Genomic DNA, 15,140 nt, shown 5'->3' with positions numbered 1-15,140 from the left:
AAGCTTTACCTTAATATGAATTACAGCTGGACCTGCGCAATTCAAAGAACTAACTGATGGTACGTGATTACATCCAGGATTGTGGGTATCACAAGCTGCATGCAAAGTGACTTGCGTTTCAACTGTTCTGTATAAAAGGGAGACCAACTCAAGCAGACAGCAGTCAATACTGGAATGTTCACCTCTTCTCAATGAATACACCCTGTAGATATAAACATTTTCAAGAATAACTTAGATTATTAATAATGACAACATTATTATTGGAACGTTTTTTGTTAGAAAAAAAAAGGATAAAATACTTACTGAGCATAACTAGTCAAGGCTTTAAATGAATCTTTCAATATTTCTAACATGAGAAATTTATTGTAGAGTGCTTCTGGTGGTGTATCCGGAACTAGGTGTTGTAACGGTCTTAAAGATGGTGGTGGCACCGGACTTTCATATCTTTGTAACCTGATAGAATAGGTTATATATAATTTAAAATGATCTAAAATAGTATTTATTATTAATATTTTTGTTTGAATTTTAACTTCAGCACGAAAACCTGGAGCGTAGACAATACGTCATTCTCCTACTCCAATTATTGGGGTCCCACTTGGAATTTCTAAACATATTTAATACTTACAAACAATATTCAGTTTACAAAGTACCCTCAACCAACTAAATGTCCCCACTCAAACAAAAAATCAAGTTAAATCAGCTATTTTTAAATTATATTTTTACAAAATTAAATTATCAACATAAACTCTTTTTTAAAATAGAAAATTTATTAAATACTATTTTACCTCTTGGAGATTCTTGTAAAACAATCTGACTCCGTGGGCGATGGCAGAGGTTTAACAGTAATATCTTGAAGCCTAAATAAACTTTGCTCCCAGTTCAATAAGCTCTGTCTTTGACTAGCTCTCACTGTGTCATAATCAATGTACTCATACCATAGCTCCTGATTAAAGGAAAACAAAACAAAATTTACACTAAAAACTCGAAATGACTTTCACATGGTGCTTCAGAGAAAAATAGTTGCGATAAGTAAATGTGACATAAGGACGAATTGAGAGAAAAATCGAAATTGCAAGGTTTATAAATGGCCCTTACACAACTGTCTGCACTACGAATTTATGTGGTCAGATCAATCTTTTATCAAGTACATAAAATATTTAGCACTTACTTCATCTCCATTAAACACTGAAAGTAATTTTTTTCCATTATAAGGTACTGGAAGTGCGGGTACATAAACACCAGGTTCATGCAGTGTTGGTTCCTCCAACCAGAGACAGTAGGTTGTATACAATCTACAGATGAAATAGCAAACAACATAATTAAATTTCTGATAACCTATTCATTGAGAGAGATAAAAAAAAAAGTAAGAAAAAGAAATAAAATACAAAACATAAACTTACTTTGCTAAATTATCAAACCATTGTTTTTTCTCAGGTGTAACAACTTGAGCGGTGTTGTTACATTTAGCTTCAAAAAATGTTTTACAATCATTCAATTTTTTCTTTAATTTCTTTAAATAACTATGCTTTGTTACACCTTCAAAAAATTTTGCACCAACAGATCCAAGATCCTTCCTACTAAAATAAAAAAACAAAATCAGTTTATAATAAGATGTAGTGCCCAACAATGGCTTCTTTTTTTTTTTTTGCAACATAAAGCGATAAGGTCATTTACCATCGATCACAAAATTTCTTTAAATATTTTAATAATGAATTTATCTATTAATAGGATGAAGTAAGACTTTTGGTTTTGATAATTGTTAAATAGCAAGGAGGACTACTTAAAAAAGCAATCTCTAATTTCAGAAAAGTATGTATACGTTTTATGTATATGACGTAAAACATTTAAAACAAACTGAAAAGTAATGTTTATAATTTTACTCGCTTGAGTTCAGGGGCTATATATTACTCTTTTGCCAAATTAATGACTACTACATGAAACTAAAATACTGGAATACCTCGTACTAGGAATCCTTGATAAATACAACATGAAGAATCTCTGCCAAAAGAGTGGTAAAGCTGGATGATCAACAGGAGTATCCAATGCTTGTTGAGACCATCTGTATATAGGTATATTACTTGAAGGTATGGAAGCTAACTTCAGAGTAGAACAACTTTTCTAAACGAAAGTAAAAAAAAAACACAATTTAAGTACGTTCTTACTATCAATGCTTGACAAAAAGAATTTTCAATTTCAAAACAGGCTAAATAATGTTTCGACATATTGGTAAGAAGAGGCAAGCTAGGTGAAATGCTGCCAGAATCACTATCAAAAGTTGAAATATCGTTGGGAGTTGAAAATTTAAGAGGTAAGCGACCTTAATGGCTGTCAAATCCTGCAAAATCTACTCAAGTTTAGCGAGGGACTACAAGGAAATTACGATGAAAACTGGTAGCCATACAAAGTTTCGGACAATTCTGATGTCCTTCTTTAGAAACTGAATTGTGAGGTAGGCACAAAAAGGAAACTATGGGAAATCATAACACTGCAATACTTCCTCCTACAATAGAAAATAGGGAGAAACAAACAAACAAAATAATAATAAATACCTTAATTGTAGCATCAATATTTGTTTTCCCAGAAGAAGTTGACAGATCTAATACTAACTGTTTCCACAGACCATTGATTGTAAACAATTTTTGTTGTTCAATTTCTAGAGCAAAATATGTAAACCATGGCGTGTCTTGCGCTGACTTTGGCAGTAACAGGCCTGTCGGCGCTGAACCTGTTACCCAGCTCACCAATGAGAATTTGGATTTATTGTTGGCAAGTACCTGCAATACAACCAAAAATTACTAGGCAACAACAACTCTTAATGTCTGAAGAAATACTGATTAATGAAAAGAAAAACAAAACACAAAAAATGGTTTGGAAAAAATCATTCGCTACAAGAAGTGGCCATGCACTTACTAGACACAGATAATCCCAAAAGACTGCAGATTTGGTTTAAATTCTAACAGCCACTTAGTCCAGAATGTAGAGGCTGGCTGGCATCATAAGTAAGACTTAAGAGAAAAGTAAAACCAGAAATGCCATTAATAAAATTTCCTTGTAATCACTGAAGACATTCAACAAAATTTTAGAAGCCATTTTCCAGAAAATTTTGAAAAATCTATCCAATTGAAATAAATAGTAGAAAAGAATCTATGCAAAGACTTGAAATGGTGGTAATAAATACTATAAAACATCTAAATTCTGCGATCAAACAAAGACATTTAAAAGAGTCACAATAAGCTTTCATGTAAATGTGCAAAATTTGATACTGGGCAAATTTTAAAGCTGTTTAGAAGACGAGTTTTATAAAAAAAAATCGTGCTATTCTACTTCCCAAAAAATTTCATTGATGAGTTAATTCCGCCAAACTTCTCGACATTTATAAAAGTAATGAGTTCTAAATATTAGTATACAATATACGTTGACAAGATGTGATGATAATTTTCTGTTATACTTATACAATTTGTGGTACTTGACCTGACGTAAGAGTAAAACAAAAGGGGGGCCCGGCCCACGCCAAGTTACAAATGTCCTAACCTAAAATTTTTACTAAGCCTGAGAAATTTGTTCATAAGACTCACGAGAGTTTTCTATTTCTCTCAGTAACACAAAACTAATGAAAAAAAATGAGTTACTCACAAGGCAAGTTCAGCTCTTTAAAACATAATGACTAAGAAGGCGAAACCACTAGACTACTTACTGAGAGAACCTATGGCAGACATGACGATACTAAATCAATTTAGTTTTATTGAACTGAACGAATACAATGATGAATCAGTAAAAGAAAGCATTGATCCATAGTCAAGCAATCAATTAATAAAAATATCATGAATTACGTGCACCATTTTTCCAAAAATGTGATTGATAAGTTCTTTAAAACAGAAGCAAAAAGAAAAAAAAAAAAGTTAGGAATCACAACTCATACCTCACGTTGGGAAGCTTCGATGGTTTGCTAAGAAATAAATAGAAACAAATAACAATATATTTTTTTATCATCTTGTGAAATAAAAATATGATTTCTAAATAGTATTCAAACACTTGGAACTTACCTCATAAAGTTCACACAAAATTTCACAAGCCATTGATTTGATTTCCGTTCTAAAGAACGCTGCCTGAAGTAAAATATCCATCAGATAACTAGTGGCCACTGGCTCTGTCACCCAAATTTTACTGAGTATCCGCAACCATAGTTCAATTACTGGTGCCGGCGATGAAAGATTGTACCTATTTTTAATAAGTTCAAAAAAAAAAAAAAAAGAAAAATCAAAGGTACCATCTAAAAAGAAAAAGGTTTAAAGCAAACATTACTACTTACTTCCGATAATTCTCAATATGAACTTGTATTAAATCGCCAAACTGTTTTAAAATAAGACCTGGGAAATCGGTTGATAGCAGGCTGACTGCGAATTTTAAGAAAGTTCTATCGGCTATTAATAAACCAGTTAATACTTGCTGGAATCTAGAATTACACAAAAAAAAACATGATCGGCAAAGTTTGCGATATTTCTTTTAATATCTGAAGTAAAAAAAAAAACAAGCCTTGTTATACTTTTCAGAAGCTAGAAGAGATCCAGGGCAATCGAGAAACAGCGGCACAATGTGTTCCAGCAGGTCGAGCACTGCTAAGTACCGGTGCGATTGTAAGAGTACTAGCAACATTTGAAAGCCAGTATGACAGATCAAGGGTACGCTGTGTCCAGTGGAAGTCATGAGCAGAGCCGTGAATATGGCCGTTACTTGGTTTTCTTTTAATGCTCTCACAAGTGGTGATAATTCCTGCAGAAAATGTATATTATTCTATCTTTTGAATGATTTAAAATTATACATTAACTAAAAACTAGAAAACCCCAGAGATGTATTCTGAAATAAGAGATTTCAGATTTGATCACATCCGGTACATCGATCTTCTGTGAAAGGTTTACAATTGTGAAGACATTTCTTTGCACTGTTCGTAAATTTTGTGTAGATTGAGAAAGGTTTTTGAACAGATTATGGAGGCTGTATTAAAGGCAAGATTTTCTTTGCTATTTAAGAAAACCGAATTGAATCATGAATGAAATCGAGACATAATAAACTTCTAATTTTAACTAAGTAAAATAATAAAATTGAAAAATTATTCAAACATGGCTTACATTTGGTAGAGACTCAAGTGATGGTAAAATTGAGAAATATTGCATAGGATTTGCTAATGTAGCCCAAATAAATGGTTCAGGTTGATCCAATAGATGTAGCCTTAATTTAAATAGCATAGTCCAAACCCAAATGCTTAGACTTTGTTCGGGAATACTTCTCCCGGTTGGACCTTTTAACTGCGACATCTTAAAGAGAAAAATAAGATGTTTATTTAAAAGTTGATTCTGGCAAAGCAGGTATTTTAGAAAATACAAAAAAAAAATTACCAATTTTACGGTGTCTGAAATTGCCATGGAATTGTTAGAGTTGATCGCTTCAGGGCAATGTAGAATTGCCAAACGCACAACCAGTAAAGCTACTTGGCAATGTACTTCACGTTTAAGAAATAGTTCTCCAGATAGGCTGGAATTAAATTTTATCATGGTGCTTAAAAATTCTTAAAGAAATTCAATTTCAGTTTAATATAATTTTTCAAATGAATAAATTACTATCGAAAGAGATCTCAACTTGAAAATAATTGGATAGTTATTGAAAAAGAAAGACGAATGGATTTGCTATTCAAATCTGGATTTATTGAAGAAATTTGGTAAAACCTTAAAATCCATCTTTATAAAGTTACTAAATATTAGAAATTTCAATTCTGCGTGAGCTGTATAAAAACTTATATCAATTTGTTTTTTTTCTGGGCAGCATTCCGAGATTTTGTAAACAACAGCCGCTAATTTTATAAGTCACGATATCTTATATAACTCGTTTAAAGGTAAATTAGCCAAATTTTGTAACCAAGTATTTAGTTATAAAATTCTAAAACTGAAGAAAGCTTCCAACTGTGGAAAATGCAGTTAGAGGCTGTCGTTTCTGTGTTCCGCACGAATATTTTATTAAGAAAAAGACCCAGCAACTTACTTAGGATTAAGTCCCCAGTTCATATGGTTCAAAATAAACCTGGCCAGCGCCCCTTCCATTGAACCGTTCGGACAGGCCAACAGCCAATGTTCAACAAGATTTAAGTCTTCTTTAGTTGGTTTCCATAAATGTAACGGAAGTTCTTTGAACAAATAGATGCTCAGCTGGAAAAACAGAAAATTTAAAATTTATTCATATTTTCTAGGTCACTAGTATTTTGTTTCCATGCTGTAAGTTTTGGTAATTAATAAAATAGAAGTTTTTAAAGACAAACAGCTAAGAAAGCTAGTTGAAAACATAAAACCAAGATTGGATGAGCGACAGATATGTAGCTAACCCTCAGGTATAATGTCGAGAACCTAATTAATGAGAAAACATCTATTGCAAACTTAGAATTTGCGCAAAGTGAACCGCTGATTTAGCATCAATTTCTCTTTTATCGAGGTTCTGAAGTTTCTGCCATTATGGGAATTGAAAAAATGCTTTTGGAAAGGATTTCAGCTAGCTGAGAATTAAACAATCTGTTCAAGATTTAAACCATAAACACATATTTTGACCTCGATTCTAATGAGAGATTTGGTTATATTTAAGATACAAAATATTTCTATAATACTACTTACATTACCAGCTTGAGGCAATAAATGTTTCAATTTATTTAACATCACTGAAATAAGCGGGGGATATTTATTTGTTAAATTTGACAGTAAAGTGCGCGCCGTCTTATAACACATATCTCTGGTAGAAGTGTTCACAATGCCAATCTGTAACACCCAAAAGAAACGATCAAATGGAATTAATGTACATTAAAATATAAATAAATATTGTTCAAAACTGTGTTATTTCGTTGTACATCAATATCGATATACAATTAATTATACGTCACAATTTACATGCAACATTATGGCATACCATGTAGCCTAAGGAGGGTAGAATTCAATATTTTAATTCTGAATTAATGTCCATAAACTAAAAACAAATTTAAAAAAAAACTGACTTGTAACAAGTGTGTAGTAATCACTTTTATGAAGACCCAATCAGTACTTGGTCTGGCTAGAGCCATATTTGAAACTGTAGTCAAAAGATAGTATAGTTCTGCGTCGGATAAGTTTGGTACTAATTCTTCCACACCCATCCACCATTCTAAGGCATTTTTACAGAGGAAGTCTGTTTAAAAGAGATAAAATTCAAATAACAAGAAAGTATTTTAATGTAAATATCTAATTTCAAACTGAAAAGTAAAAATTACTATGTTGGCAATTCTGTTCGTTTTCAATTTTTGAAGGAGAAAACAGCGAGCGGTTTTTTTGAATGATCGTACGATTCATAGTAACTCGTATATGAAGCCCTTCAGCTCTTACTTGAAAGTACTAAAGGTTTTATTTATTTTTAGAGTATTACTAAATGAAAATTTGGATTCACTGCAATAAAAGAACTTTTACGAGAAGCATGGCGTCCCAGGATACCATCTTAAAATCAGTTTTCATGAAAAGAGTTTTAAATAAAAGTGGCAGCACTTTATCAGAGTGGAGGTTATTTCAATGTTCAAAAGAGAATACTCAAAAGAATATTCTTGAAACACGGAAATTTAACAACATATTTACCCTGATATTACATGAAGATTACGTTAAAATCGTTTTAAATAGAAAAAATAAAATAAAATAAATAAAACTGATACTTCTGGAGAAAGATTCGTGACCAAATCTTATTAACAGAGTTAACTGTTGCACTTAAATTAATATTAAATTTGAACTTTATACAGCATACAGGCATGTATATAGACCAATTTGTAAAAATCATTTTTACATGATCCGAGGAATTCAAGATTTGTGTTTCTGGTGCCAGCTCAAAATGTTCACTTCCTCTTCAAACAATAAATATTACCATATTAGAAAAATAAAAATCAATTAAATTTACCAGACTTGTATGGCTGCATGACCATATTCAATAATTTCCATAGTGAGAGCAAGGAAATCTGCGTAAATGGCATATACATAAGATATTGTAATATTGATTTATGATGTTTTCCCAAAAATGCTGTACAAGCGCTAATTATTATATTATTGTATTCAACTTGTAATCGTTCAATGTTTGGATCATTCAGTTCATTGTTGTCTTTCCTAAAAAAACAACCAACAAATTTATTATAAATCTTAGAATTTTGCTGTTTCCATTTGATTACAAACAATATTATGCAGGTGGTCGAGATCGTGATATTACAAGTGAATGAGACTTCAGAAGAAAGCGAGCGCTCACCTTATCTAAAAGTACCTGAAAGTTTTTCAGAGTTGTAAGTAATTATTAATTAATAATTAGTATTAATAAGCAATTCTTAAGTAGTATGCTAAGTTCAAAGAAACTCAATCTTCAATTTTGTCAGAAACATTATTGCATACCATCGAAGCAATTAAACTAAATGTTAAATTTTCAATCCTCTACAATATTTTGTTTTTTAAATTACACTCATTGAATGTAATTATATTAACAGGCTGCCAAGCACGTTCACACTTTTTTCGTAATCAATGGGAGTTAAAAATGGTAATTCCCAGTTAAAAACCAAATATGGAAATCTTCTACAAAGTATTACTTCCGTTTAAGAGAAAGTAGCGACCTCAAAACAGATATTTCCCAGCGAAAAATTAGAAAAATCTTCTGTTATCCTATCTTCTCTTTCTAGGATAAGGCTAAAAAATTAAATAAATTAAACTTACTTGAATATCTCCCAACAATCGTTCACATAGTGTACTGTATCTGAGATAACCCTCGCCAATCTTTTCGCAAATTGTTGATATTTAGTGCTACCATAAGTGCGAATTCCTTGTTCCAATATTTTAATAAGTAATTTACTCATGGCGAATACTTTCAACATTTCACCACTACTAAGTGCGTTATATATATCAACATCATCTCGCCTTGAGAGTTGTAAAATCTATTTAAAATGTTTCAATAAAATCCAAAAAAATGAATATAAATTGTGGGCATAACATCAAACTAATTCTTATTAAAAAATTATATTGTACTTACTTGTCTAAAAAGTGCATCCAATGGTACTTGATTCAACATTGCAATAATATCATTTTCACGAAGCTGCGACTGAGAAGATGGTGAATCTTCTTCGTCTTCACCATCTGAATCCACCATCACCCATACGTCATCGTTCTCATTTAAACTTTTATCCATCTGTACATCGATAATAAAAATTTAATATTGATAATCGAACCCTAGTTCTGTCGACCCTATTTACTTTCTTGCCTAACAAGGACAAAACACTTCTTAAAGAACATCACTAAAAACCTCGTAATCTACCCAGAGATCCCACAGATATATCAACAATTTACAAGACTCATGATCTATGTGGATTTATAGCTTTAAAGCAAAGTTCATTGAAACTTCGTCATTTAAAAACTGAAACTAAGTTGCTGATGGTTTTTTTTTTTTAGAAAAAGGTTGACTAAAGCCAAACAGCTTTAACTTCAAATATACTGCTAGCCTCATCTTAACTTTTCACTTGTTCACTACATAGTACAGTAATTATATAGTTATAGTAATTAATATTATTTGAATAAAAATATTCGTAAAACTAATTTATGTGTTTCGTTTTTGGAATAGAAGCTAATTTACACTAACACACTGACCTGAGACAAGAATGCCTGGCGTTCCTTGATTGGACATACAATAGTCGCAATTGCAGTGACCATGTGGTTCAGGTACATCACTGGGTTTGGAGTTCGGAACGGCGCTATTGGGCATTGTACATAACTAATTGCCCACTTGAAAATGCCAGCAGGACATCTGTTTAATAAATAAAATTCACATCATAATATACTACTTGAAAGATTTTGAATAAAATAAAACCGCCAAACTTGCCTTAAGATGTGATTGAGGAGGAACATGTGCTCGCTCCAAGTGGAAACTCTCAACAATATTGCGATTAATTGTGTTAACCACTGCCTTGTTTCAGTAATGAAACCTTGATCTTTACATGGTAAACGTTGAAAGTAGAATAGTACAGATATGGCGCCACATAACTCTGACGTCCTACGAGCTACGCTATCGCTTAGCAATGTTACAGGTGCATTATGTGGTAAATTTGAGAATTTCTGCGATATAGCGTTTATAAAATTGTCCACCTTTAAGAAGCATTAAAGCAGAATAAACAATAACAACTAGATAATCTCACTTGAATTTTTTTTTATTTTAAATCTGGCCTGTGCAACCTTTTAAGTGAAAGGACCAATTGCATATTTTTGGAATGTGAATTAAAAAGAATAACCTGTAATGTAAATAAACTGCTTCCAATTAAAAAGCAGATATCAATTTTATCCCTTCCTAAACTATAGTTTTCAAATAAACACACAAATAACTACATTTTTTATTAAATTTAATGCTAGTGAAGGGAAGGTTTTCTTTCAGTGATTAGTTCACCCGGAGATGTCGGATTCCAATCCAGCTGCTTGCCCTTAGTTTTTCTGCCTAGGAGCTTCTTTCAGCTCTCTAACCAATACATTTCGCCACTACTAAGTGCGTTACATTTATATCTTATATCTTACAGCGATAGACATAACAGTATTTAACGAGGGCCGGAGGCAGGTAGTGCATTAAAGAAGGATCCGGGTGTCCACCTCAGATATAGAAAAAAGAAAAATCAATGAGATTACAAGCAAAGGTTTCGAGCTGAAACTCTACTAAACCTTTATTTCTATAAATAATTATTTTATATATAAAAATAAATAAATAAATTTGATAAACTTTACTGTTAACGTGGGCGGTACGTTACACAGGGCAGGCCTACTTTAAATAATTCCACAAAGAACTGTGTCAACTTACTTTCAGTTTAATAACTTGACAACTGTAAGAATAAAGAGAATGCTGTTCGTTGGCCATTTCTCTGACCAAAGCAAGTTGAGTGGCTAGCTTACTGAGCACAATTTGATCAAACATTCCGATCTGATATTCATGACTTGCTTCAACTGGATTGCCATCCTGTAAATTATGAAACGTCAAAAGAATTAGCTAAATATGATGTATAATTATGTATGAAACATTAAGAATTCATGCATTAAAAGAGTTGGTAGTCAGAGGCTACGGAGATTCCGTTACAATTGCTTTTTGGCATCCATCCTTCGAAATAGGATGTAATACCGTATCTCAGCGAGGAGGAAGAATGTAAAACGCTTGGATAAAGATCATACGGAAGATCATTAAGGAAAGAAGAGAGATACTGTAAGAAATAAGGATGGAAGGATGTAATAGAGCGAGGCCAAGTTAATGGATTTAAAACAAAAAAACTCTGGCAGCTGGATGATGTGGATTTCAAGTTGAGAAAGGCGGAGATAGTTGCGGTAGTGAGAGACAGAAAACAGAGAAAGCTTGAGAGGATCCTGAAGGCCAAGAAAGAAAATCAGATAAAAAAGAAGAAAAAGTAAATCTTACTTGACATTCTCCAGTCTCGGTAACTTTAACGTTCTCAATGATCCATAGACGCTGTTGTATTTCCTTACATTCATTCAAAAGTGTATCAATTTCAGTAGAATTTGTAGCCTGTTTTTCACGTGATTTCAAATAACTTATAAGTAAATCATATAGGGGATGGCGTTGCACACTGCCACTTCTAAGTTCCACATCGATAAACTGATCAATAAAGCTGGAATTAAGTGACAGTTCTTCATTATGATAAATGGACAAGAGTTGGCTTTCTGTAAATGCTGAGACTTCTTGAAATTTACTAAGATGATTAGCCATTTCCGCGAAATCATCCTCATTTTCATCAATAGATAGTTCACTGAAAGAATGTGAGATTCTGTTCTCCAGTTCATCTTCTCTAATGACGTCATACTCCAACACATCAATATTATATTCACCGCCGGCTTCGGTTACAATTGGATTAAGATTAAAAGATGCACAATGTGTCACTTTTTCTAATGGAGGCGCTAGTGCGACATTTGCACCAGCACCAATCTCCTCGAGTTCATGTGCATATATGGTACCTTCACCAATGTTGGAATTAATCGTATCATCTAGAGATAAATTAATCTCTGTGGACAAATCTTCAAGGCATGTTTCTGAATCATTCAACAAACTTTCAATTTCCTCAGGCTTGTAATTTCCGTCAGCTGTACGAATATTATTGGAAAATTTCAAGTCTTCTTCATCTTCTATTCTATTTGAGATAATATCTTGTCCATTTAATGGAGTGCTTTCGTCTTCGGGCGATTTCTGCTTTACTACTCGTTTTTTCTTTGACTGGAAAAAAGTAAAAATACATCAAATTCAAAACTAATAAAACATGAATGAAACTAAAACATAGAAAATAATGTTTTTTTTTAAATTTAATGTATTACTGGAAAGCATAAAAATGTTTATAATCTCAAAGGACTCTTTTTATACAGGAGTAGGCGAGTGAGTTCTAAGTCAAGTTGTGCGTTGTCTTAGAATTTTGTTTCTTCAGAATTCTTTTAATTGCACAACAATTTTCAAATAGTAATTTTGGTATTTTTTTAAAATATTTTATCCCACTGTTTAGAAATTATTATAATTAACTAATATACACAGGTACATATACCATTTTCAATATATTCACACAAAAATGGAAGAAATACCCGGAAATTGAAGTTCTTTTTCCAACACATAATTTGGCTTAACAAAGAAAAAAGATTGTGATGTCACTGCAACTGTCTGCTATATTTGGTGTTAAACTTACCAGACTAGTCAACAAAACGCAGTGCGAAACAGAACCATAAGTGAAGACAAATCTACACCAAATTTATTATTCTACCTCTAATGATGGATGAAAGTTTGAATCTGTCAGCAAAATAATAAAAATGCTTGCTACGTCGGAATAATCAAAGATATTATCCAGCACTCCGGATTTAACCATATTTACATAAATTGGATATTTTGCGAGCGGATTTCAAACTTAAGTTTGGAAGAATGTGAAGTATTAAATCTGAATGTGCTTATTTCTATAAAACCTATTTATCTTTTATATATTTTTCGAAACAAATAATTGTTGAAAAAGCTTCCGAAGGATTGGAAATATTACAATAGATTTGAAAAAGGTTCAGGCATTGTAAGATCCTCACGAATCTATGTACTTCAGGTACTTAATATTATGCGCCATCTGTGCAATAAATGAAAATAAGAAATGGCTATTTTTACGGTTTGTCCACCACAGCTCTAAAACATACACTGCAAGTAAATTTCATCACAAAATCAGCGTTCATTTTTAATGTTAATACTGCTAAGTTCATCAGAACATCATTGAATTGATGTTCAGGGACACTTTTCCAGTCTATAGAAACTATTTACGATTTTAATGATTTCGCCCAATTAGTTGCTTACAGTTGTATTCTGAGAGTTTCATGTGTCTCGGAAGAACAATTATTTATAGTCGTAAAAATAATTTAATTTTTAATAGAAATCAGTGATAAAAAAAAAAAACTCTGATTATAAGGATATATGTATGGTATATGTTCATTTGGAAATCTGTATATGTGAAAGGTTTATTGAATTCCAAGATTACGTCAAAAGATGAAAATAGGAAGTGAAGATGTTTCAAGTCTTGCTTCTTATTAAATTATAAATAAATAATGTTTCCACAAACATTACTTTCCAAATGTTAAAATAATATATTCTACCATTTTTTTTACAATTATCTATCCTGCTAAAGCAATCAAGGTGTGAATTTCTATTATTTGAAAAGTTGAAATAGTATTTTACAATTCAAATATTGAGGATACTATAGGGAAAAACATGTCAAAGGCAAAATAAGTAACCAAACTACCCTAAAAATTAGATGATAAAAAATGTCATTTCTTAAGAAAAGGCTTTGAAAAATTATTTTGTTGATTGAAAATTAAGATGGATTATTTGAAAGTGTCAAAAAAAAATGACTTCAAAAATGTAGCGTTTTAAAAATATATATGAAGCAGTTTGGATATTAAAATAAATGTTAAATGAAATGAATGTTGGGCTTAATAAATTTCAATATTACCTTGGTTTTACAAGCTTCCATTATTACGCCATTGGCAATCACGCACAAAAAAATAATCTACCAAAGAGAGATTAAGGTAGGAAGTGTTTTCTGAAAACCTCAAACTGCAAACTTGCTGTCAATACGAAAGTAAAAAGTGTCAATAAGTCCATTGGCGTTACACTTTCAACATTCGAGAATTGTTTAATCACAAACGTTATCTCACACAATTATAACAAAGTAAGGTAATAAGATGGTTATAAATACAGGTTATTAATTAATTTGCAGTCCGGATGCTGAAACCGTTAATACCTCATTTATGCTTAAAGATAGTTTTACCTAATTTGATAAATTATGCACATAAAATTGTTGCTATGACGCTAGTTTCTAGTTTTATCTATAACTTCTTAGTTATAGATTTCTTCCTATGTAACTGTGTGTCATTTTTTTCCTATTGGAAAACTGTTACTAAATATGTTTTGTTTTAGAGTTTATTTCAAATGAAATTTAATTTTTAGTGAAGAGTGGAAATGCTTTTGAAAAGTTTTAAAAGATTAAAAAACTGCTTGTATCTTTATAAATATTATGTTACAAGTATTGATAGAGGATTAATATCAAGAATAATTGCTTGCCTTGCCCCAGCATTGATTCCTCCAGCACATATTGCAACATTATATTATTTTTGGCAAAAATTTTCACGCCGAGTTGACAGACGAAATTGTTCTTGTTCTTGTTGGGATACAGTATTCAAAGGTATGATTGATTCATATACTATTATTGCAGATTTTTTTTTGCAAATTTTGCAACCGTACAGAGTAAATGTTGCTTTTATTATTAATAATTTAAATAAATATTGTGAATAGAAAACAGTAATTGTCCAGAAATGTAATGTATATTTACAAAAGAAGCTAGTAATATTGAACGATATGTTTAAGAAGTCAGAAGAATAATGTATTAAACATTGTGATGATTCTGACAGTATTTTTTTTATCACAAATATTTGCCCAAAGCAATATTGGCTGCACCGATTAAATTTTGCATATCATCCTTTCTAAATAATTAATTTATCAAACGTTTGGATATAAATGAACAAACTTTTTGTGTAAAGAAGTATCTAATTATTCTTGGTTCGCAGATT

General features: G+C 31.6%; 2 protein-coding genes across 7 annotated transcripts in view; one reads left to right on the top strand and one right to left on the bottom strand.

Annotated features, from left to right (window-relative positions):
* Nucleotides 1–14,162, bottom strand: part of Epg5 (ectopic P-granules autophagy protein 5) — a 40,681-nt gene extending 26,519 nt beyond the window's left edge. The window contains exons 1-24 of one of the 3 annotated variants that reach the window (XM_074139228.1): nt 14,024–14,162; nt 11,464–12,273; nt 10,858–11,013; nt 9,898–10,160; nt 9,666–9,822; nt 9,055–9,210; nt 8,742–8,959; nt 7,948–8,150; nt 7,028–7,197; nt 6,654–6,794; nt 6,034–6,197; nt 5,394–5,529; nt 5,127–5,312; nt 4,544–4,770; nt 4,310–4,453; nt 4,044–4,218; nt 3,920–3,946; nt 2,550–2,774; nt 1,958–2,118; nt 1,401–1,577; nt 1,169–1,292; nt 786–943; nt 304–453; nt 10–202 (exon numbers count right to left, since the gene is read on the bottom strand). In XM_074139228.1, the coding sequence (XP_073995329.1) occupies nt 10–202; nt 304–453; nt 786–943; nt 1,169–1,292; nt 1,401–1,577; nt 1,958–2,118; nt 2,550–2,774; nt 3,920–3,946; nt 4,044–4,218; nt 4,310–4,453; nt 4,544–4,770; nt 5,127–5,312; nt 5,394–5,529; nt 6,034–6,197; nt 6,654–6,794; nt 7,028–7,197; nt 7,948–8,150; nt 8,742–8,959; nt 9,055–9,210; nt 9,666–9,822; nt 9,898–10,160; nt 10,858–11,013; nt 11,464–12,273; nt 14,024–14,044 (4,542 nt within the window). In that variant the 5' untranslated portion in view covers nt 14,045–14,162. The remainder of the gene's footprint in view (nt 1–9; nt 203–303; nt 454–785; nt 944–1,168; nt 1,293–1,400; nt 1,578–1,957; nt 2,119–2,549; nt 2,775–3,919; nt 3,947–4,043; nt 4,219–4,309; nt 4,454–4,543; nt 4,771–5,126; nt 5,313–5,393; nt 5,530–6,033; nt 6,198–6,653; nt 6,795–7,027; nt 7,198–7,947; nt 8,151–8,741; nt 8,960–9,054; nt 9,211–9,665; nt 9,823–9,897; nt 10,161–10,857; nt 11,014–11,463; nt 12,274–14,023) is intronic. The other 2 variants (XM_074139229.1, XM_074139230.1) reach the window with 2 other exon arrangements.
* Nucleotides 1–15,140, top strand: part of LOC141459806 (uncharacterized) — a 46,498-nt gene that overhangs the window by 24,084 nt on the left and 7,274 nt on the right. Inside the window, exons 2-3 of one of the 4 annotated variants that reach the window (XM_074139309.1) lie at nt 8,229–8,320; nt 14,521–14,755. In XM_074139309.1, coding sequence (XP_073995410.1) covers nt 14,533–14,755 — 223 coding nt within the window. In that variant the 5' untranslated portion in view covers nt 8,229–8,320; nt 14,521–14,532. The other 3 variants (XM_074139310.1, XM_074139311.1, XM_074139313.1) reach the window with 3 other exon arrangements.

The sequence above is a fragment of the Rhodnius prolixus genome, unplaced genomic scaffold (genome assembly GCF_049639745.1).
Source record: "Rhodnius prolixus isolate KJV_2025 unplaced genomic scaffold, Rpr scaffold_23, whole genome shotgun sequence".
In the NCBI taxonomy this organism is placed as follows: Eukaryota; Metazoa; Arthropoda; class Insecta; order Hemiptera; family Reduviidae; genus Rhodnius; species Rhodnius prolixus.
The sequence above is the reverse complement of the archived record's forward strand: the minus strand, read 5'-3'. Positions and strand labels throughout refer to the sequence as shown.